Here is a 25107-nt window from a genome sequence, read left to right as displayed (position 1 = left end):
GCTAATTGTTCTTTATTTCTCCAAACACCTCTTACAATTTCGTCCTAACTTTCTTTAATACAGAACTTTATTTTAATTACTGAGTTAAACTTGGCTTCTTCTGTTGTAACTCTTAATCCCAACTTGCTGTTTAGCTTCTGGCGTGTATAGTAATTTCACTAAAGTTTCAATTCTTTCCTGTTTTGCAGGTTCATGTGGTTTTCTGGTGGGAAGTTTGGTCTAATGATTAAGTCATTGCGCTGCATACCACAATATTACCAATTAAATCCTCAGCACTTTAAACTGCAAAACAGGCAACTCTTTGGAAGTGTTAGAGGCAGGGCTGGCACAAAGGTATATGGCACACCTAGGCCACATTGACTACTGGTGTCTCACTGAGAAGTTTGCCTCATTAAAATAATTTTACAAAAAAAAATGACAGTGGAACCAAATCACAGGCATTACTCTGTGGTGTTGGTGTCTTGTTCATCCTTCTGATGCACAATTACTTTAACATGACTTATTAGTGGTGAAGGTCCACCTTGAAAGTAGGAGTATGTTGTAATTAGAATTACAGTATATGGCATCTAAAAGGGGGAGGTCTTTATGGTATTATTATGTTGTGTTGATATTAGCATTAGATGCATTTAAGCGTTTGGGTGATTCCCACCTGAAGGGAGGAGTGTGTTGACATTAGTAATATATAAACAGGGGTCTCCCCTTGAAACTATTAGTGCATGGATATTTGTATTTGATGCCATCTTAGAGCATTGGTCCCCTTTGAAGGTAGGCATGCATTGATAACTTTTATTATTACACATAATCTAAGAGTAGGAAGAGATTTGAGAGTATTCATATTAGTATATGATAACGAAGAGGAAGGAGAGGGGCCCCTTGAAGAGCTTAGATGTGCCTTGGCGCCCCTAAGCCTTTGTCTCGAGGAAACTCGGATAACTTTTCCAATAGGAGCTCTTGTATCATATTTATCATTGTGCCTATTTGTTTCCCTATATTGGGTTAATCACAAATCACAAAACTTAAGTGATATTGCTTCGGATATTGCATTCATTAAACATAGCTCAAACTAAAAGAAAACTGTTTCAAAATATGTAAAATAAAGTGACCTTTGTTCTAACTGATAGGATCAATCAATAGACTGTTATAAGAAAAATATCACTGTTGTTCTTTTTTTGAGTACCTTGTGACCTGAATTTGAAATACGTCTGTTAGGAAAACAAATGGAAAGATTTATTTGAGGGCCCTTTTGTGCAGTATTTATGAAACATTTCATATCAGGATATGTCATAACAGCATTCATAAATCAATATGTCATGCATGGGATCTGCCATAACAAAGGAAAAGCATTCATAACAATACATGTGCAGTAAATGTTAATGTATCATTTCATTATTTAAGGTATTCAAAGTCTCAATGTCTTGATGAGAACAATGCAGATACAGAAAATATGTGGGTGGAAATTAAATTGTGTCAGTACTATTGTTAAAACAATATGGCTGTTTTTGAAATAATGCAAGAATTATAAGCAAACCAGTCATGACAGAGATTTTATGATGTTTTCTGTCTGTGTTGCTTGGATGATATTTTTTAAATTAGGAAAATCCGTTTCTAATAACTTTTCCAATGATGATCATTTTAAAGAGTTAGCATTATTAACTGTATGCTCAATGGAGATTTTACTGTCTCTTGAAGAATGTTTAAAATTGATGTGATGTAGTATTAATTAAAATATGTTGTTTTGTTCTCTTCCAGTATCAGTGGAATGAAGATGAAAAGTTTTTATTCAGAGCAACCATTGCATTTGCAATGAGGGCATACACAAAAGATGAATCTTACAAGTAAGCTAGTTTTGCACTTAGATACTTTTATCCTTTCATTTTATTCACAAAGTTATGCCATGTAGAGTGCATGCAGGAGTTTAAAATCAGAAGAAAAAGAGTAGCATCCATTTCCATTAGGTAATGTTTGTCTCAAGCTCAAAATAAGCATTTAACAGACTCACTAGATATTGATTTCAATTTGTTTTTAAGAGTAAGAGAATTTGATTGAAATAAGAAGGAAAAATCCCAAAAATGGCATCTAAATGTGAAGATGTGAATGTGAATGCATGTACAGCATATTGTCAAGACATTATTAATAATACTGTATCTCTTGTTAAAAGTTTAGCTAAGGCAGTGCTGTTCATAGTAGTTATCTGCTGGGCAGGGCTTGCTTAGGAGCTTGCCCAGTTTGGACTTTTTTATTTGGAAAAAATAGGAACATTCTTAAAGTGCTGTATAAGGAGAAATATTTCATGGTATTTCAATGATTCTTGTGTCATTTGTGTTCATATTTTCATTTTTTGATTTGTCCTGTGCCATCGATATTACCCAAAAACTATGGAGGAATATTTCAGAAAAAAATAAATATTGTTGTAAAATGTGACGATATGTAAACAAAAACACAATATGTGAGCCATGGCGGAGCAAGGGTTTTGAACTGGGGAGGCAAATTCATTAGTGAGTCCCCCTCAAGCACTCCCCACCACCATATTAATGCATGCCCAGCAAACAAAGCACACAGAGTCTATGGATTTAGCATAGAATTGACGCGAGTTGTTATGACATTGGGGTGTGCATCTCATTTTAGTACCATTCCAGATCAGTGGAGTTGTTTTCTTGGTATTAAGTGTAAATGAGGGAGCTAGGTTGGCATTATCAGCACTGGTAAATTGTAATGGACAATTAACACAGTCATTTGAATTGCTGTATATTCATCTCTCTCTCTTGTTATTACAGCTATCATCTGCATCCATTGTACTGTTTCGCATGTTAGTTGCATGATCACTTTCTTGATTGGACAATCCATCTCTCCCAATCATTACTTTGCTTTCCTTTTTACACTTTATCATTGCCTATTTGATCAAGTGTGTTTGTAAATTATCTTCAAGCAAATACATTTCTGAGCAGAATCAGTGTTGAAGTAAAAAGAGTGCTCTTTCCTGCTGTGTTTGAACTCCACCTCACCAAACTTTCCTATTTTCTGTCAGGATAGTACATGGGAGAATAGTCTTACACAATTAACGTGTGCCCTTTTTAAACTTCAAAACTGCAATATATACATATATGACGGGGGGAGGAGCAACAATTCACAGAATTGTTAAAGAAAGACTTTTTTATAAAACTTACAGAAATTCCCTTTTAGCCACCTTCAAAATACTCTCCTTGAGATGCAATACATTTGTTCCAGTGCTTCGCCCATTCCTATTAACATGGCGCCTTAAGTATTTTTTGCTGGATTCCTTCCATGGTATCAAATCTACTTTACAACTTAATTTTAATTTTGCAAACAAAATTACTTGTAGAAGTTACAGGGAGCAAGAGCTGAAGAATATGAGGGGTGTGTGGTCAAAAACTCTTTGACGGGCAATGTGGTGTATTCAGGTGCATTGTCATGGTGCAAAATACAGTTTGCTCTGGATTTTTTTTTCCTCAAGCTTTTCCATAGATGCCTCAGCAGCTCAGTGTAATGTCACTGATTATCAGACTGTTATCTGAGAATGAGCACTTTATAAACAAGTCTGCCAATATTTGAAAAATGCAATCTTGTCTCTTGAAAATCTACCATTTCTGTCATGCCAGAAATACACACTCAATGAACTCAGTATGACACAGTTTAGCAGGAAATGTACACAGGACTGTAAGTCTAAATCACCGACAATAATGGATAGAAGTTCTTTCAATCAATCATTTTCAAGCATCACAGGGCCTTGGAATCTATCCCAAACATTCCTGATTGGGACTGCCACAAAAATGAATGGCACACCCACATAACTACACCTGCACCTAATCATATCGGTACACTTTTTAGAGTCACCAATTAATATAGTTGGAATGTGGGTGAAAATTGAAATCCTCAAAGAAAACTCCACAAAGAAAGAGACTGGGATTTGAGTTGAGAAATCTAGAACAGTGAAGGACCAAACGAATGCCATCAATGGCTGAACTTGGTGATCAAGTCTCAACTTGAAGAACGAGATCTCAGGGATCAACTTCCTGGAGATTCTAGTACCAGCTTATAGTTTAGGGATCGTTCATAGGAAGAGATCTGAGAGTATGTACACCAAGACCAAGAAGCTCCTGACCATGCATGAACTCACTATTCAAAACCAGATGTTAAGCAGCTATATATCAAGAAATGGAATGGTGGCCATGGACTCATTAAACTCTTGTCTACGTTCAAGATTACCATCGTTGCCTTGAGTGACTGCATTGAGTTCGGCAGAGATGAGTTCACTAAGTTCATGAAAAGACTGACAGAGAAACATACTCCCTTATTGCTGCCTGTCAATCAATCTGCAATGAAATGGAGACTCAATACAGTCATTGAAACTTAGAAGATTGATTTGCTCAGAAAAAAATCACTGCACAGCCAGTACTACCATAGTCTTGACAAGAGAATTTGTGGATGAAAAGTGCAAGTGTGACATGGCTTACCAGCCCCAGGTTCAAGGGAGAAACTGAAAGCCTAATCATTACAGCTCAGTGACAGACGCTAAATTGCAGGTACAACCAGTGCAACATCTTGAAGCAGCAGGTTGACAGCAAATGAAGAATGTGAAGCAAGGCTGATAAGACTTTCTGCCATATCATCACTAGATGTATAAAGCTGGCTTCTACTGCATACATAAATAAGCACAACCTGCTCTCTGCACTGGTCAATCTGTGATGTGCTAGGTGGACTGATCCCTGAGAAATGGTACCAATTCATGCCGGAGGTGATTGTTAATATCGGAGACACTACCATTATTTGCAACATGGCAGTACAAACTATTCATGCCATTTCAGCTTACTGTCTTGATATGGTAATCCATCATGAAAAGGAGAAATAATGCCTGCTAATCGTTATAACAATGCCAGACAACAACATCTTGCTCAAAGAAGCTGAAAAGCAGAGCAAATTTAAAGATCTGGAGGATGTGTGACACCAAGACTAGAGTTGTGCTGTGGTGTTCAAGGCTCTAGACATCAAGAAAGGATTTGAAAAAAATCTGCAGCAGTTGCCAGGATAACGCACAGCCCAGGAAATGCATAAGATTGCACTGATGGAAATTGCTTACATTCTTTGTAAAGTGCTAGGTTAAACCTCAGGTCCCTTGTCAGGATACAGATGCCAAAGCAGCTGCTGGCAAATGGCCATGATAAACAAATGAAATAATAATAACACAGCAAATTACGCAATTAAATGTATCAAAACCATTAACCTTTTTGAAAACCTGTAAAAGTATCAATACTTCTTTTGGAGCAGCAAACAGCAAAGTGTAGGGTTTTGACGCTATAGCAGGCAAGAATATGCTCCTGTTGGAAACTGTTGGAATAAGCAGCACAGACTAAGGGTGGGGCGGCACGGAGGCGCAGTGGGTAGCGCTGCTGCCTCGCAGTTGAGAGACCTGGGGACCTGGGTTCGCTTCCTGGGTCCTCCCTGTGTGGAGTTTGCATGTTCTCCCCGTGTCTGCGTGGGTTTCCTCCGGGCGCACTGGTTTCCTCCCACAGTCCAAAGACATGCAGGTTAGGTCGATTGGCAATTCTAAATTGGCCCTAGTGTGTGCTTGCTGTGTGTGGGTGTGTTTGTGTGTGTCCTGCGGTGGGTTGGCACACCGGTTTCCTCCCACAGTCCAAAGACATGCAGGTTAGGTCGATTGGCGATTCTAAATTGGCCCTAGTGTGTGCTTGCTGTGTGTGGGTGTGTTTGTGTGTGTCCTGCGGTGGGTTGGCACCCTGCCCGGGATTGGTTCCTGCCTTGTGCCCTGTGTTGGCTGGGATTGGCTCCAGCAGACCCCCATGACCCTGTGTTCGGATTCAGCGGGTTGGAAAATGGATGGATGGATGGATGGACTAAGGGTGAGGTAGACTGTCTTTGAAAAAAATGGGGAAAAAAAATAAAGTTGCCAAACCTGAAGTGTAACATGATGAGTATACTATTGTTTGATTGCTTTACAGGGCCAAATGAAAACCAAAATGTTTCCATTACCACTGAAACAAATCTTTAATTAGTCAATTACAAAGATGTCACTAATCACTAACTTACTCAGCAAGAAAGCATGGACTATTTTTTCACATTTTGGGGAGTTTTCAGATTCTTTTCTTATGAATTCTGTTTAAAAGAAACAGTTATAGTGGCATGCAAAAGTACTCAATTCCCTAGAAAGTCATCATAATTTTCTGCATGACAAAAGATTTGTATACATATTTATACATTTAGTATTTTTAACGTGAACTCTTATGCTGTAACAATACATTTCCAAACTCAAAATAAACCATTTTCTGTAGACATTTACTGAAGAAGAAAAATGCCAAAGTTAGTGTTTGTGTAAGTTTTTAAACCTCTGTGCTTTGGAAGCTTCTGGTTTACACAAATGACAAATTAATCACAAAAAAAAACAAAACAAAGATGACAGTCATTTAACCATAATTAATCATAAATAAGTACTACTTGTGAGTCCTTTATATCTCTCTGGAAAAAAAAGTGATAGTGGAATGATCTCAAAAATGGAAAGGTGAATGTTTTGGAATAACCAAGTCAAAGCCCTGATCTTACTGCATTGAGAATCTGTAGCACTGTTTGAAAACTGCTGTTCAGTGGACCCACGTCCACGTAACGTGGGTCCCCCTTCCCATGGGCTCACCACCTATGGGAGGGGCCAAGGAGGTCGGGTGCAGTGTGAGTTGGGTGGTGGCTGAAGGCGGGGACCTTGGCGGTCCGATCCTCGGCTACAGAAACTGGCTCTTGGGACGTGGAATGTCACCTCTCTGAAGGGGAAGGAGCCTGAGCTAGTGCGCGAAGTTGAGAGGTTCCGGCTAGATATAGTCGGACTCACCTCGACGCACAGCTTGGACTCTGGAACCAATCTCCTTGAGAGGGGCTGGACTCTCTACCACTCTGGAGTTGCCCCCGGTGAGAGGCGCCGAGCAGGTGTGGGTATACTTATTGCCCCCCAACTTGGAGCCTGTACATTGGGGTTTACCCCGGTGGACGAGAGGGTAGCCTCCCTTTGCCTTCGGGTGGGGGGACGGGTCCTAACTGTTGTTTGTGCATATGCACCGAACAGCAGTTCGGAGTACCCACCCTTTTTGGAGTCCCTGGAGGGGGTGCTAGAGGGCATACCTTCTGGGGACTCCCTCGTTCTGCTGGGAGACTTCAATGCTCACGTGGGCAATGACAGTGAGACCTGGAAGGGCGTGATTGGGAGGAATGGCCCCCCTGATCTGAACCCGAGCGGTGTTTTGTTATTGGACTTCTGTGCTCATCACGGATTGTCCATAACGAACACCATGTTCAAGCATAGGGGTGTTCATATGTGCACTTGGCACCAGGACACCCTAGGCCTCAGTTCGATGATCGACTTTGTGGTCGTGTCGTCGGACTTGCGGCCACATGTCTTGGACACTCGGGTGAAGAGAGGGGCGGAGCTGTCAACTCACCACCAGGTGGTGAGTTGGCTTCGATGGTGGGGGAGGATGCCGGTCAGGCGTGGTAGGCCCAAACGTGTTGTGAGGGTCTGCTGGGAACGTCTGGCAGAGCCCCCTGTCAGAAGTAGCTTCAACTCCCACCTCCGGCAGAACTTCGACCACATCCCGAGGGAGGTGGGGGACATTGAGTCCGAATGGGCCATGTTCCGTGCCTCTATTGTTGAGGCAGCTGACCGGAGCTGTGGCCGTAAGGTGGTCGGTGCCTGTCGTGGCGGCAATCCCCGAACCCGCTGGTGGACACCGGCGGTGAAGGATGCCGTCAAGCTGAAGAAGGAGTCCTACAGGACCCTTTTGTCCTGTGGGACCCCGGAGGCAGCTGATAGGTACCGGCAGGCCAAGCGGAATGCGGCTTTGGTGGTTGCTGAGGCAAAAACTCGGGCGTGGGAGGAGTTTGGGGAGGCCATGGAGAATGACTTTCGGACGGCTTCGAGGAGATTCTGGTCCACCATCCGGCGTCTCAGGAAGGGGAAGCAGTGCAGTGTCAACACTGTATATGGTGGGGATGGTGCGCTGCTGACCTCGACTCGGGACGTTGTGGGTCGGTGGGGGGAATACTTCGAAGACCTCCTCAATCCCATTAACATGCCTTCCAATGAGGAAGCAGAGCCTGGGGACTCAGAGGTGGGCTCCCCCATCTCTGGGACTGAGGTCACCGAGGTGGTCAAAAAACTCCTTGGTGGCAGGGCCCCGGGGGTGGATGAGATACGCCCGGAGTTCCTCAAGGCTCTGGATGTTGTAGGTCTGTCTTGGCTGACACGCCTCTGCAACATCGCATGGACATCAGGGACAGTGCCTCTGGATTGGCAGACCGGGGTGGTGGTCCCCCTCTTTAAGAAGGGGGATCGGAGGGTGTGTTCCAACTACAGAGGGATCACACTCCTCAGCCTCCCTGGAAAAGTCTATTCAGGGGTCCTGGAGAGGAGGGTCCGTCGGATAGTCGAGCCTCGGATTCAGGAGGAACAGTGTGGTTTTCGTCCTGGTCGCGGAACAGTGGACCAGCTCTATACCCTTAGCAGGGTCCTGGAGGGTGCATGGGAGTTTGCCCAACCAGTCTACATGTGTTTTGTGGACTTAGAAAAGGCATTCGACCGTGTCCCTCGGGGAATCCTGTGGGGGGTACTCCGAGAGTATGGGGTACCGGCCCCCCTGATAAGGGCTGTTCAGTCCCTGTACGATCGGTGCCAGAGCTTGGTCCGCATTGCCGGCAGTAAGTCGAACCCGTTTCCAGTGAGAGTTGGACTCCGCCAGGGCTGCCCTTTGTCACCGATTCTGTTCATAACTTTTATGGACAGAATTTCTAGGCGCAGCCAGGGCGTTGAGGGGGTCCGGTTTGGTGGGCTCAGGATTGGGTCACTGCTTTTTGCAGATGATGTTGTCCTGTTTGCTTCATCAGACCGTGATCTTCAGCTCTCTCTGGATCGGTTCGCAGCCGAGTGTGAAGCGGCTGGGATGAGAATCAGCACCTCCAAATCCGAGACCATGGTCCTCAGCCGGAAAAGGGTGGAGTGCCCTCTCAGGGTTGGTAGCGAGATCCTGCCCCAAGTGGAGGAGTTCAAGTATCTCGGGGTCTTGTTCACGAGTGAGGGAAGAATGGAGCGTGAGATCGACAGGCGGATCGGTGCGGCATCCGCAGTAATGCGGGCATTGCATCGGTCTGTCGTGGTGAAAAAGGAGCTGAGCCGCAAGGCGAAGCTCTCAATTTACCAGTCGATCTATGTTCCTACCCTCACCTATGGTCATGAGCTATGGGTAGTGACCGAAAGAACGAGATCGCGAATACAAGCGGCTGAAATGAGTTTCCTCCGCAGGGTGTCTGGGCTTTCCCTTAAAGATAGGGTGAGAAGCTCAGTCATCCGGGAGGGGCTCAGAGTAGAGCCGCTGCTCCTCCGCATCGAGAGGAGTCAGATGAGGTGGCTCGGGCATCTGATCAGGATGCCTCCTGGACGCCTCCCTGGTGAGGTGTTCCGGGCACGTCCAACCGGGAGGAGGCCCCGGGGAAGACCCAGGACACGCTGGAGGGACTATGTCTCTCGACTGGCCTGGGAACGCCTTGGGATTCTCCCGGAAGAGCTAGAAGAAGTGGCCGGGGAGAGGGAAGTCTGGGCATCTCTGCTCAAGCTGCTGCCCCCGCGACCCGACCTCGGATAAGCGGGAGACAATGGATGGATGGATGGATGGATGTTCAGTGGAGCCATCCCAGCAACCTAGAGGATCTCCATCAATTCTGCCCAGAAGAAATGTGTGTAAAACTGGTACATACTTAACCCAAAAGAATTAAGGCTGTTAATGGAGCAAAAGGGCTCTTGACAAAGTATTAATGTGTATGGCTTGAATACTTATGCAAACACTAACTTTTGAATTTTTCTTTTCAGTTAAATATCTCTAGAAAAGTATTCATTTTGACTTTGGAAATATATTGGTAACAGCATAATATTAAAAATACAGAATGGATAAATATGTGTACAAATCTTTTGTCAAGCAGAAAATTGTGATGACTTTCAAGAGAATTGAATACTTTGCACGCCACTGTAGAACAAAATAGACAAAAATAATTTGCATCACAACTTGAAGAGTGCAAGCCATGGGTTACTCTACTAAATCAGGAGACAATTCATAATAAAATGCAGCATTCTCAAACCTGTTTAATTCAGCTCAAGGTTACTGTGGTCATCAGTACACCATAGCACTCACATATCCACAAACCCACCCTCACATTCACCAAGGGTCAATCTGGAGACACCACTTAACCTAACAGGAATGTGGGAAGGAAACTGGAGTACCTAGAGAAAAGCTCACCAGGCACAGGGACCACCTGCAAACTCAAAATAAACAACAACCAGTAGGAGGATTTGAACCCAGTAGGATGAGTCAGCAAGGTGCAGCAGTAAGCACTACGTTGCCAGTTCTCAATACTCAAGCCTTTCTATTAACATGAAAGTTTATAATAACACAAGATAAGTATTTACACACAGATTTGTAATTCACTGATTAGCTACTGAAAAACAAGAGCACCTCAAAAATATGAAAGAAATTTTGATTTTCAAAACCTTGTGAAGTGGGTTAATGGCCAGAACCTACATTATGAGGAGCATGGATTCAGACTAGCAAACCTATAATGCTAATATATAAAACATGTGATGATGGGATTGCAAGTGATCCAACAACAGCCTACAGCAGTGGTTCCCAAACTCAGAACTGAGGACTCCCTGTCGCTTCAGGTTTTTGTTCCAACTATTATAGTGATAATACTTGATAATAACTGTTCTCTTTTAATTGGCTGGTCTTTTTGCATTTATCTTATTCTGTATTCAGAAGTTCAGCAAGATAATTTTTACATTTATAGGGCATTTAGAAATTATTTCTTAAATGCTTAAGAGCTTGATGCCCCGACACTTCCCTGTAACACAATTAGGTTAGACAGAGGGATGAACAGTTTATCTTATAACACAGCAAGGAATTGATTTATTGTGATGATTTTTAAAAATTAATTTTGTTTTTTGTTGTGTTAGTTAGGTGCTGACATCACTGTTAATGCCATATAGTGCTATCTGTGTAATGTGTAACTAGGGAATGAATAAACACACATGTAACCAAAGGTAGTGCCACGTGTTACTCTGAACTTGTCGTGATCACTAGGCATTTTGCACTAGTTATTGGGGGTTTGGAGTTTTTTTAAAATTAGCTGTATTTGTAATGGTATTTTAAATTATTGGTTATATTGTTTTTTGTTTAATTGTTAATGATGCTAATTTGTTGCATTATGTATTGCTTATATGGACTTCCTTCTCATCTCAAGGGTGAGGGATTCACTGTCTTTGTTTGAACTTTGCCACGTAACCACAAGGGGGCGCCACTGAGTCCCAAACTACAGACACAGCAATACCCAACACATTTCCAGGTTCAAATAAATTATTTTTATTTGACAAGACACCTTCGTTATACAAACACCATCAAAATAAACCAATCACAATTCCTCCTTCCACCTCCAAAAGAGTATTGCCCACTGCCACCCAACTCTAACTCAGCTTAAGTGAGGCAGCGGGCTTCATTTTAAGTAAGACCCAGGAACTGCTTTCAATCTCCTGTCCAAGTCCTCTGAAGCAATTCTGGGTTGTATGAAAATCAGGGCAGTGTCCCCCCAGCAGTGCTCTCTGGCATCCCCCAAAGACTCTGATAGGGCTGCATCTCCAGACTCTGATTCCCATACCACCCTGTAGGTGTCCTGATCTGGTTTAGCTCTGAGGAACACTGTCACCTGCTGTATAGGGAATGAACTGCTCCCAATAATCCTGTTCACCCAATCCTTCCATTATGGGCCGGGTATGAATCCTTCCTTTATCCCAGCCAAGTCCTTCCTTCCTGGCATCTACAACCTAAAAAAAATTAAAGACTGCTTGGGAAATTATTTAAAAGTACAGCTTTTGTTTACAAATTTCAAGTCCTCCTCTCCTTGCTATGATTTGTGGTTTTACTGTATTATTAAAGTTTGTTTGATCACATGTCCTCCAGTTATCTTTGGGTTACGATTTCTGTCTTTTTCCTTAAATCTTGATCACCTATGAATTAAAAGGTTAAGCCACAAGCAGTACACCCTTTTTGAAAGACAACAACAACAACAATTTATTTCTTATATACCTAAAAATCAAACAAGGAATGCCTCAATGGGCTTTAAACAGGCCCTGATTTTTGACAGCCCACCTAGCCATGAGTCATAATAAGAGAAGAAAAAACTCCCACAAAATCCTCATAAGAAAAACAATGGAAGAATTCTTGAGGGACACCCCCTTCCAGGCAGATTGGGCATGCAATTTGTGTTAAAAACTGTGGTAAATACATTGCACAAAGCAGAACACAAGTAATCCTCTTCACAGAGCTAGATTCCTTCATTTTTGTTACCATTTTCACTAGGTGGAGGTGTTCTACTGCTGATTATCAATAAATGCTGAGACTAAAGAGCTCTCAAATCCTCTATAATTTAGTTTTCCTGGAATGTCAGAAGCAGTTCATGGGAAAGTGACAGGTTTTCAAAGTCTATTTACCGGAACGTGTTCAGGCAAATAAACTTAATCTCCACATTTTCAGATACATAAGAATAAAAGATTATTTTAAGTAAAGAGATTATAAATAGCCTTATAAGGTTTGTCTTGGATTGATTGTTGCGGTACAGCCATAAAAAAAGTGAAAAAAGCCATATTTTCATATTGTGGAAAGAAGAAATCTAAGAAAAATGGAAGTGAACTCATTTGTCTTCTTGGCTTAAACCTGCTTTTCAAAAAGTCCAATTTTCATATTGACAATAAACAGCCAATATTGTTTTCATGAAGGAAGTGTGAATGAAAAATGTTTCAATAGTTTTATGCCTTTCATGTTTTTTGCACTTTCCATTTAAAGATGAATTTTGAAAATGAATCTCTCATTCCACTTCTCTGCCCAGATGCATCTCTTACCTGGACACCTCCCTTCTCCTCTACCTTTCTGCACTCTCTCTTATTCATAGTTAGCACAGGTTGCTCTTCCTGGGTGCCATTTCTGCACTACTAGCATTGCCCTCTCACTGGAAAGCTGCTCTTTCTTTTTCTGTTGATCCTTGGAAATCTTCTAATCAAAGATAATAAAATGATTCTTCTTTAGCGCTTGGCATGGAGGATCAATGGTGTGTTTGGCCTCAGTCTTATGTACTGGCTTATGGTAATCAGTCTTGTAGAGGACATTGAGTACCCATTCTCCTCACTGCTCTCACAAAAAAAATAAAAATAAAAACTTAGCCAGACTGTGTGGAAATATTCAGTTTTAGTGTCTGACTCACTTGATATCTCTTGGACAGTGCAAAGTACAGTTATGGTTAGAATGAAGTCATCAAAAAAAAAGTACTTGACATTCAAGGTTTGGTTCATGATTACACTATTTGCTTATTCAGATGAAGCTGTGAATTGAATTTAATATTGTAATCTTTATTTCTCTGTAATCATTCACAAAGTCAAACATATTTATTTATTACATTTCTTAACCTGTTATAGTATTTTAAAATAACATTAAAGTGTTCCTTTCGTTGGTTCGAAGGTTTAAAAAATAAATTCAATTGGATTGAAACAATAATTAGTAATGTTAACTTTTCAGTAGTATGAGTATACATGTATCTGACAAACATTTAAAATGTGACAATGCCTAAGTAAGATAAAGCAAAGATCATTCCTGCCTCTCATTGCCCTTAGGAAGAAGATAATCAGTTTTATCTTCAATATGTCTGTTCTACCATTGTGACCATTACTGGGCCCTCAGTAACTGAGACTTTTAAGTGTCTCTTTGTTAAGTCTGTTTATTTTTTAACAAATTAGTTGGGCCTGCAGCTAGTTGTTCGAAGGGATCTACCTTATTTTTACTTCAGGGATGCCTAGAACAGACTCCCTGTCTTCTTAAGAAGGTCCATCTTGTCTTGTCATCTTTAATACCCTCTAAGGGTGTAACCAGAAGGAGTGATCCATCCAGATTCGCAGTCAGTGATAATCATTGATAATATTTGATCTCATTTAATTAATTAGCTGTCTTTTTTTCTCTTTTGTTATTCTACATTCTGAAACCCACACCAGTGTGATTTTGCATTTGTAAGACATTTAGAAATATTTCTATTTTTTCAACAGTTTTAATTGCTTAAATCTATTTTGTTTTTTTTCCTATTTTTTGCCTTTTTCTGCATAGTTTGCATCCTCCATTGTATCCTAATAATAACAATTAAAACAAGCAGAGCAGACTCACAGGCATAAAGCGCTGAATAACAATTATTTTTTCATTCATATAGCATTTTTCTTAATACTTAAAGTGCTTTACACAGTGAGTGGGGAGCCACTTCAACCACCACTATTGTGCAGCATCCACCTGGATGATGCAATGGCAGCCATTTTGCACCAGTACGCTCACTACACATTAGCTGTGGAGTGGTGAAGAGGTGAGAGATAGATATCCAGTTAGAAGCAGGGGATGATTAGGAGGTCAGAATGACTCAGCCAAGGAGGACAATTTAGCCTGAACATCAGGATACACTTTACTCTTTACGAAGGATGCCCAGGGATATCTTATGACCACAGAGAGCCAGGACCTCAATTTTACTTCTCATCCAAAGGATGGCAATATTTTTATAGCGCATTGTCCCCATCACTGTAATGGGGCATTTAGTTCCACATTCAGACTTCAGGGTACGCTCCCTCCACCTGCTGGCCTTGCTAACACCTCATCCAGAAGCAACCCAAGCTTTTCCTAGAAGGCTATCCATCCAAGTACACTTAGTTTCAGGTGGATGACCTGTTCTGAAGTGCATGTGGTATGGCTGCTGAATGATGAAAGGCTGCAATTACTTCAGCATCAGACCCACTAATTAATAAATAATGGATTAAATTACCAGAACACCTGGAAAAGCTGAATGAAAATATTGTTAAAAACTAAAAAACTGACATTATCCCCATAAAGTACATTTTAATAAACAATTATCAAACTTAGTTCTGTAAACTGTACATTAACCCCAAAACACAGAAACTGGGAAATAACAACTCACTTACTGTAATTAGACTAGAAATACCATTTCAAACAGAAGTGGGTTGGAGCAAAAACCTGCAGCCACAATGGGTCCCCAGGACTGAATTTAGGAACCACTGCCATGAGCCATTTTTGGACATTCTGGGACATTTTAGGCCATGCTGGACTGGCTCAGTTTCCAGTCTCTTTTCCTGGACTTGTCTTGGTTTTTTAGAATTTTAGTGCTTTTGTGCAATGACAGGCTCTAAGGTATCTGGAGTTCTCACTTTTCAATAGACTTCCTGATTTGAGGGGTGGTTGGTGCAAGGAAATGGAGCAAAGTTTGACACCATTTTAATGCATTTTTCTGTTTTATTATTTTTTTACAGTGTTTCTAGCGTGTTAATTTGCAACGAAACACAGAGGGTTTCCTTTTGGATACAGGTAAAGAGACCCAATACAGCAATACCTGTCCAACAAGATCTGCTTGAGAAGGCTATAATGTAAGTTAATTTCCAATGCAGAAGATTCGACCTGTACCTGTATTTGCTTCATCAGCATTATTTGAAAGAAGTAATGCTTATAAAAGTTTACAAATTAATCATCATCATCATAATCATCACCAATTTAATGGGAATATTTCAGTTTTAACTAAGTTAAATAAAAAATAGGGTCATATCCATGGGTTCTCCTCCTCACTATTTTATTTAAGTATTATATATGTACAATAAATATACTGTATATATAGTAGTCTGTTCATGTTAAAGGAATTGCAGTCCACAGGAAGCATAGTGAAAATGTATTTCTAGGTCATTAAGGCAGTACTAAAAGTAGAGGCGGTGATTTTGAGCTAATGGTGCTCTTGTTAACATGGTCGGACAGAGGGCAAGCTTTTAATAGTGATGAACTGTCTACAGTCAAAACTTCTCCTACGAAGATTCCTATTATACACAGGTTATACATTAACATTATCCATCCAAACCCGCTATATCCTAACTACAGGGTCACGGGGGTCAGCCAACACAGGGCGTAAGGCACGAAACAAACCCCAGGCAGGGTGCCAGCCCACCGCAGGGCGCATACACACACACACACACACATAAACCAAGCATGCACTAGGGACAATTTAGAATCACCAATGCACCTAACCTGCATGTCTTTGGACTGTAGGAGGAAACCAGAGCACCCGGTGGAAACCCATGCAGACACTGGGAGAACATGCAAACTCCACACAGGGAGGACCCAGGAAGTGAACCTGGGTCTCCTTATGTCGCCCACATTAACATTATGTTACGTTAAATTTAAAGACATCAATGGACTAAGGGTAAAAGTGAATGATACAAGTGCTTTGTGCTGTCTGTTTTTTGATGCAAGTCTGAAAGAATTGGCAGCTATGTTCATGAAAATTTCAATTGTAAAATATGCATTTGGAGTAAACTTTGTATTACACCCTGTGAAAATGAGGTGAAAATGACTGCCATTATGAGAGTTCATAACAAAGAGCCACAGAAAATACAGATTTCAGTATTCAGAACAATCAGTAAATTTGCTTAACAACACCAATAGAAGCACTGAAGAGGCTGCACAGAATCCATCTTCTGACTACACTAGTAAACGAATAACTAAAAGAAGTTAACATTACTTAATGTAAATATGAATATAGTAGCAATGTTTTAATACATACAGATGTTCTTGCAGGTCTTTGGAGGTGATCTGTGGGTTGTCTGTAACCATTCTCACAATCCTGCACATATACCGCTCCTGTATTTTTCTTGGCCTGCCAGACCTGGGTTTAACAGCAACTGTACCTGTGGCCTTCCATTTCCTGATTACATTCCTTACAGTTGAAACCTCTGAGATAGCTTTTTGTAGCCTTCCCCTAAACCATGATACTGAACAATCTTTGTTTTCAGATCTTTTGAGAGTTGCTTTGAGGATCCCATGCTGTCACTCTTCAGAGGAGAGTCAAAGGGAAACACAACTTGCAACTGACCACCTTAAATACCTTTTCTCATGATTGGACACACCTATCTATGAAGTTCAAGGCTAAACAAGCTAATCCAACCAATTTGATGTTGCAAGTAATCAGTATTGAGCAGTTACGTGCATTCAAATCAGCAAAATTACAAGGGTACCTCAATTTTTCCACAGCCAGTTTTTCACATTTGATTTAATTTCATAGAACTAAATACTGCTTCACTAAAAATCTTTGTTCGGGAAACACCCCATTACTCAGATGTCCCTAGGAAATGAAAGACATACCACTGTTATCTTCTTTGTTGAAAGTAGAGTAAATTATTATGCAGGCTCAGAGGGGTTCCCAAACTTTTTCATATGACTGTATATATATATATATATATATATATATATATATATATATATATATATATATATATATATATATATATATATACATATATATATACAGCACCCATTTATTTTAAGTGGGGAAGGACTTTTCCTTTGCTCCCTACTACAAAGCACAGTACAGTATAAAGCACCAATACACTGTCCCTTTCTTCTTTCTTTTCCTTTCCTTTCCTTTCCTTCTCTCATCTCCACTCCATCTCCAGCAAGTTTCATCCACCTCCTCCAGACTCTGGTTCTCTAAGTTGTGGCAGCTGACCCCTTATACAGAGCACCTGGAAGTGCTCCAGGTGTTCCACGATCTCCTTCTAGCTGCACTTCCAGGTGTGGCAGCAGCCCTACAGAGGAGGGCTCAGCCACTCTCCATGCGCCCCCTGGTGATGGCCACGGGCCCAGCAGAGTTGAGCTTCCATGCTCCAAACCCGTGGCACTGTAGCACGCCAGGGGGGCTGCCATCTGTCGTCCTGGGTGAGATATTGCTCCATGCAAGCTCCCTTCCCCATTCCGTCCATTATGGAGGCGTCCCAGCCGGGCAAGAATCCTATCTGTCCACTACAATATGTGTATAGAGAGAGAGATTACTAGTTTACATCCAATGCTTCTTTTCCATTTTTTTCTTACAGATCATCTAGAAACAGAATCAACAGTGCATTTTTATTGAGTGACAAAACCTTGGAGTTTGTAGGGATCACTTCTACTTTACCGTCTCCAATTGAACCCTCGTATCCAGTGTGGCTTGTTGTATTTGGTGTTGTAATTGGAATAGTGACATTAGGTATTATCGCAATTATTGTATCTGGAGTGCTGGCAAAAAAGAGGTAATTTTCTTTATGTTACTTTATGAGACTGTTTGGTTTACATTGTCTTATCTTGCATTAAATGTTTCCAGTGTTAGCTACTTTCTGTTACTTCATATAATTATAACCCTCTTAGAGTGTAAAACTGATATTATTTTAAAGTTAATATTCTTAAGATTCAATCAGATGTGAATTCTTTCTGAAAACATTGAAACGTGTTTCCATTTAGATTTCTAAAGCCAAGTTCTCAGGTCAGATGGTGCCTGTAAGACTGGAGAGGCTGTATTTTTGTGCTCTGTCATGCAGATATGTATATTTTGAATATTTGTTCTCCAAATGCTGGCAGAGTAGCACATTCCTCAACTATAAAAGAAGAGCAAAGGATGGGAGCCTGTGGCATCATGTATAAAAATGTGTTTACACTCTGCAACATGCGTAAGCCATTTCTTATACAAAAGCTTTGATTTTTAAAACACAAATTTGAAGTGAAAATTAACATTATGGCAAATTTCCACTACCTGTAAGTCCTACACAGACTTTTTTGGACTTGTATGTATTGCAACATTGACATGTACTTGGCAAAGTAAGCTTATTATTTTACAATTTCACAAAGATTGTTCTCAATGTCTTGCAGTTCTGCACAAACAGCTTGTGTCAATTCACGCAATGTTTCCTTTAGTGTGTGCTGCATAATGGCACATTGCTATGGCTCTCACTACTCATCTGCTGTCACTTGATCCCGCTGTTGTTTTTCTTTAATTTGTGAAGTCCATGAGAGACCAGCAAAAATAATGTTTTGCTGTTCTCCATGTCAGTCAGTAATACCGTACCTTAAGTTCAAATTCACTGAAGTTTCATTTTCTGTGTCCTCCCATGGTTTGTTGTAAAGATCTCGTTCAGGAAAATGCCACATTTATAAGGTGATTAAGTTTTTCAACCAGATATGGTTACTGGTGGGAGGTGACAGAGAGCAACTAACAGCTTGTGCATAATTTTAAGTTGATTTGAGCTTTATAAAGGAACTTGGCATGGCATGTAGTGTACACATGATATTTTAAATTACTTTTTTATGCATATACTATTTTTACCTTTTGAGCATAAGCAAAATCTAAGAAAGTATTCATACCTGAGGCTTTTGATGTTTTGTAATTGGAATTATTTATTTATTTATTTTTAATAGTTACTTCAGCATATAACAAATATGACACTAAGCTATTATGGCCACCAATAATTACAAGAAGAAAAAACACTCACAAAAACATATAAATGAATAACTAAAGAAAGAATAGAATAATAAAAAAAGAAGGATACACAAAGAAGCAATCTATAGCAAAATCAAGGGATGCATCTAGATTCATCTGTAAAATGCTGCTGTTGACAAAATGTTTGAGTAATCCTGGTTCTCTTGAATGGGGAGCTTCTAGCTGCACCAGCAGTCATGAAGAAAATTTTCTCCCCAATAATTGCAAATGTTATCCATACTGAATACTTGCTTCTTACACCCATTGCAAGTATACCTTTTGTGAGATAATTCATGAGATAATGCATTCATTTTTTACCTTTATGCTTCAGGAGTACTTTCTCTCTGTCAGGGTGATGAATGATTTCTTTGTTAAGAAAACATAACAAACAGGTGATAAATGCTATTAGCGTTCCTGTCACACTCAGTTTATGCACAAGTCATCTGCAACACCAACAATAAAAAACATCATATTTGTGAGGCAACTTATGGTGTTAAAACCAGCAATATGAATGTGCTAGTATCTAGTGTGTGCATCGCATTTTGCTCCGGAGGATGGCAGTTTGTCAGCTATACATGATTAGGTTGAGAAAAGTTATTTCTGGCACTGCTACATAAAAGTGTGTTTGTATAAGAAAGGAGTAAGCAATGGTAGGACATCAACTGTTATCACAGCTGTATTTCTCCTCCATTGTTACTTTTCCACTCTGCCGGTTCTGGCTGATGATGACAACACTCAGCTCATGCATACAGTATAGGCAAAAAACACTTGAATTCTGATCTGTTTGTTCACAATCATGTCATATGGCCATGAATCAAATACATATCTGATCGAGGACCACATATGAAAGTGATTCAAATCTGATTTGAAAAGATCGGAAGTCTGTGTCCACACAAAACTGAACACATCAGATTTGAGTCACATTAAGGCAAAAAACTGGACTCAAGTAACTTCAGCTTGACAATGTGAATGTAGTCTAAGAGACCTAGCCACAAAATCGGTCTTGCCACTGAATTGAGAAGCAAGCATTATAGCACACAAAGGACAAAATGGACTAGTCTGAAACTTCAAAAGAGAGAAAGAAACTGTGAAACCCCTGGCACACAATAACAGAAAGTAGAGTTCCTTAAAGAACATACAAACATAATAAATTGGACAGATGAGAGGGGACCATTGACTCCAATCAAGCTCATTTGTTTAGTTAATAGATAAGCTGTCCCAGTATCCCATCCAGATACTTCTTGGAGGTTGTCAAGGTTTACACTTGTCTCAGTACTTTTTTCCAAATCTCCACCAACTCATTGTGTAAAGAAGTGCTTCCTGGGTTCAGCCCTAAATGCACTTCCCCTTGATTTCCACTGGTGTTTAAAAGCACATGATTCAACGTTAATGTTGAAACAATTCTGCTGGATCTACTTTATCAATGTTTAAAGATTTTGAAGCTCTAGATTATGTCCCCATGCAGATTCCTCTGCTTGAGACTAGACAAGTTTAATTTTTTGAGTCTTTCAAACTTCAAAGTCTTGAGATGCAATTGGGTCTCTGCATAGTTTGAGATGGCACATAGGGTGCATAGGGTGAGAAGGCACATAGGACCTCATGGGTGTCTCCATATGCAAAACATAAGATCTGACCCTCTGACTATTCTGTAGGTAATCATCAAGGACTCAAACTTAATGTTTGTAGCTAAGGGAGCTAGTGTAGCAACTTGAAAAGAAGACTGACATTTGCCTGCCTGGGCTGGATGAAGAAAATGCCATTTCCAATCATCTACAGTGGCTTGGTAGAACATGCAGGTACCTCTACCAGTGAACAGTTCCAGTAGTCAAGATATGGCAAGACCAATGTCTGGATTAGACATTTTGCTGCTTACTCCAGTACTCAATGATGCACTGATACTTCTTGATCTGAAATTAAATGAACTGGATGAATGTAGCCCTTCTCTTTTTCATTAAAGAGTATTTGTAGAATATTCCTTTTCCTGACCAGTTAAGGCCCAAATTTAAGGTAAGGCGTACTCTAAAAGCTGACTTATACAATTTACAACTATCTACAGTATGAATATCCTCAATGGTTACAGAATTACTGATCCTACAGTAATCTTCAAGAAATACTGTGGAATATAGTATATTTTTGTCATTTCCTCACAAGACTAGAATGGATAAGTAAAACGTTTTGTAAACTTGTGTTTATTGTTCATGCTATTCAGATGCTTTTCTGTTTTGTCTTGTATGACTTAGTGCATTAATTTACTTGACATATGTGTTAAGCTGGCTGACACGTAAATACCATGATTAGCCTGATCTCCTTTTGATAATAATGGCACTACTTTAGCTTGCACCTAGATATAAGGATTTCCCCTGGAAAGAAGTAACTGCTGAAAAATTGGTGTCTATCATTAGATTCTTGAGACACTCGGTCATGAAAATTGTCCCATCTGTAAGGCACTATCAACATAGAAAGAGAAACATAAGGACAATAAATTCCAATAGATTTCTTCAACCAGCCCTATGCATCATAAGAGCTGCACTGACTTCACATTAAAATAGTAAATTCAGTCTCAGCTCCATTTAATAATTCTTTTTGATTTTTCTAGGAAGATAAAGGAAATTGAAGATGGTGATGAACTGGAAAAAGAAGACAATATTGTAGAAAATGGAATTTACTGTGGTGTTCTTGAAATAAAGGAAGGTGTAAACAATGGTGCATTTGCCCATGAAGATGACAGCCTCACAAAATTATAAAGACTAAATTAACCTGAAGCCTTAAATAAGCTTGATTTCTGTGTTTAAGCTGGTATGTTAAAATACAGTGAGTCCCCTTTTTTGGGAATCCCATATTTCAAAATGTAAGTACTGACATATTGTAATGTTATGAAAAACTGTTAAGAGTGGATTATTTATTGGTTTAATGTAGATTTCATGTTTTCAACACTGGTAATTGTTACTTTTGAAGCTTTGTTAATCTTTTTATTTTTTTTTAGATTGATCCAAAAAAAAATCATAAAGATCTGTCACAACAACACAGGTGTAGTTAAAATGTTTGAACCATGTTCCCAGCGTTTTGTGAGATCATTTGTTAGACAGATTCAATATGATATTCAACACAGGCCATAATTTGTAAATTATTGAATACATGAGTATAAAAATCTGTGGTGGGCTGTCACCCTGCCCAGGAATTTGTTCCTGCCTTGCGCCCTGTGCTGGCTGGGATTGGCTCCAGTGGACCCCTGTGACCCTGTATTAGGATATAGCGGGTTGGAAAATGACTGACTGACTGACTGAGTATAAAAGTTTATTTGTAAGAAACTGTGTAGCCCCATGGATGTAGCCAAGCAGACAAATGACAAAATGGGATATTCAGAAAGAGTTAGGAGCATTGGAATAAGGAGAAGAGAAGAGAAGAGAAGAGCATTTCCTCCATGTCTATGGATATGTTCATCATGTCTGTTAAAAAGTTCCATTTATTATATTTTTATTACTGTTAAATTAGGCTGCTAAATATTTTAAACCATATTTCATGGACATTTTGAAATATTAAAAATATTATTTCGTTTTTTTTAAAGTGTAACTCCAAATTGGATTAAGTAGCTTTAGTATGACTCTCTGACTTTTATACTGTTTATCTAGTAAAAGTGGCCATCAAGCAAAGAGCCAAAGTAATAAATGAAAATTCAAAACTGTTGACAAGACTGAAACCACTGATTTAATGAGGATAACCTACTGTGGGAGTTGGAGGGTGGAGGGAATGAGGCTTGGCGAGGATTGAGCCAGAAAAGGTTATTTTTACTAATTATCACCTGCTTTAAGTTTAAAAGCATACTGCATGCTGTAAAAGACTTAATATGCAGTTCCTCTTGTTCCTTTTATAAGAATATATTATAAAAATATTATAAAGAGTATACAATAAACCATACAATTTCACATCAAATTCAGATTCAACATCAACCCCAACCAATGGCAATTCTTTTTCTTAATATTCAAATAAAATTGGAACAATAATATACTTTGTTAATCTCTTTGTGCATCTAATTGGGCAATATTATATTCTGAAAGATATTTTCTTAATACAACAGTTTTCACTGTCAACTTATTTGACAAATTTATCAGAAAATAATTTTCTGCAATTGCTATTCTATGAGATATTTCACTATTCCATATGCAGAATGTGCTTTAAATATTTAACAAACTCATTTTTAAGTGTTTGGTTTTTAATGTTCTTTTGAAGGAATGATAAAGAGCAGTAAGGTCCACAATCAGATTTTCTTTTCAACTCAAGAATTTAACCTGGACAAATTTCCTCTTACTGACTTATGTGTTCAGGCCTTTCCTTTCATACCTTCGTTCATGCAGAAGAAGAAACATCCTTTTAAAAAAAAGGGAAGGAAGACATGCAGTATTAATCTTGCATAAATATTAAATAATGTGGTTAATTTCCTTTTAATAAATCATTACACACAAAATACAGGAACTGAAAAAAACATTTTTGTTTCTTCTAGTGTTGGTGTAAGACTTCAAACCACTCTCTAGACATTCATGAAAAAATAAAGTGAACTCTGTTGTTGATGGCTTCAGGCACATCACCCAAGGTCTCAACTGCTTAAAAACTGCAAATCTAAATTACTTACAGTGTGTCCAAAATATGTCAGCTTGTTAAAAAATTAGCTATTTCAGTATCATATTGTATTATTAACTTTTTAAATAAATGACTGTTTATAAATTAATTTACAGACTAATAATTTGATTATATATTTTTCAATATATTGTCCTAAATTCTCTCTTCACTAACAAATGCCCCACAGTCGCTGTACCCCACAACCTTGCCCAACACCCAGTCTATGCAAGCATTGAACAGAGCAGGAGCAAGAACACACCCCTGACAAATCCCAGAATCAACTGGGAAAAATGCAAAGGTTCTGCCTCCACTCTGCATAGCACTCACAGTACCAGTGTACAGGCCACTCTTGACTTTGCCGACGATGCTGTGATGTTCGCGGAGTCAATGGAAGCACTGATTGGTTCTCTTGAGAGACTGAGTGAAGAGTCAGAGTGTCTGGGCATCTGGGCTTTCAAGTGTACTGGGTAAAAACCAAGATCCAGGCCTTTAATGGCCTCTTGGGTACAGCCATCAGCAGTGTGCCTGCCTGAGGAGAGAGTGTCGACCCTGTCGAGAGGTTTACTTACCTCAGCAGCAATATTCATGTCTCTGGTGACTCTTCCTATGAAGTCAGTGGAGAGACTGGGAGAGCATGAGGGTCATGAGGTTGCTGGAAAGGGGAGTGTGGCACTCCCAACATCTCTGCAAAAGGAAGAAGGTCCAAGTCTTTAGAGTCCTGGTGCTTCCTGTTTTGCTATATGGTTGCGAGACATGGATGTTATCCAGTGACCTGAGATGAACACGGGACTCCTTCGGTACTGTGTCTCTTCGGAGAATCCTTGTGGGCCACTGGTTTGACTTTGTGTCGAATGAGTGGTTGCTCATAGAGTCCCGAATGAGGCACATTACCTGCATTGTGTGGGAGCATCAATTATGGCACTATAACCATGTGGCCCGAGGGTAACCTGGCTCGCAGGCCAAGGGGCCGTTTATGTAACACCTGGCTGTGGCAGATAGATGGTCATTTCTAGAGGTTGGGATTGGACAGGGTGTCTGCCTGAGGGGTTTCCAACCAGGATCCAGAGCTGTTTTGTC

The 25107-nt window shown here is 40.0% G+C and overlaps 1 protein-coding gene across 1 annotated transcript in view; it reads left to right on the top strand.

Annotated features, from left to right (window-relative positions):
* Positions 1 to 22567, top strand: part of cltrn (collectrin, amino acid transport regulator) — a 34940-nt gene extending 12373 nt beyond the window's left edge. Inside the window, exons 3-6 of the mRNA XM_051926618.1 lie at positions 1750 to 1835; positions 15401 to 15514; positions 18002 to 18196; positions 22013 to 22567. Of these exons, the coding sequence (XP_051782578.1) occupies positions 1750 to 1835; positions 15401 to 15514; positions 18002 to 18196; positions 22013 to 22160 (543 nt within the window). The 3' untranslated portion in view covers positions 22161 to 22567. The remainder of the gene's footprint in view (positions 1 to 1749; positions 1836 to 15400; positions 15515 to 18001; positions 18197 to 22012) is intronic.
* The last annotated feature ends 2540 nt before the right edge of the window (positions 22568 to 25107 follow it).

Source organism: Erpetoichthys calabaricus, chromosome 4 (genome assembly GCF_900747795.2).
Source record: "Erpetoichthys calabaricus chromosome 4, fErpCal1.3, whole genome shotgun sequence".
Taxonomy (NCBI): Eukaryota; Metazoa; Chordata; class Cladistia; order Polypteriformes; family Polypteridae; genus Erpetoichthys; species Erpetoichthys calabaricus.
This window is presented reverse-complemented; position numbering and strand designations above follow the sequence as displayed.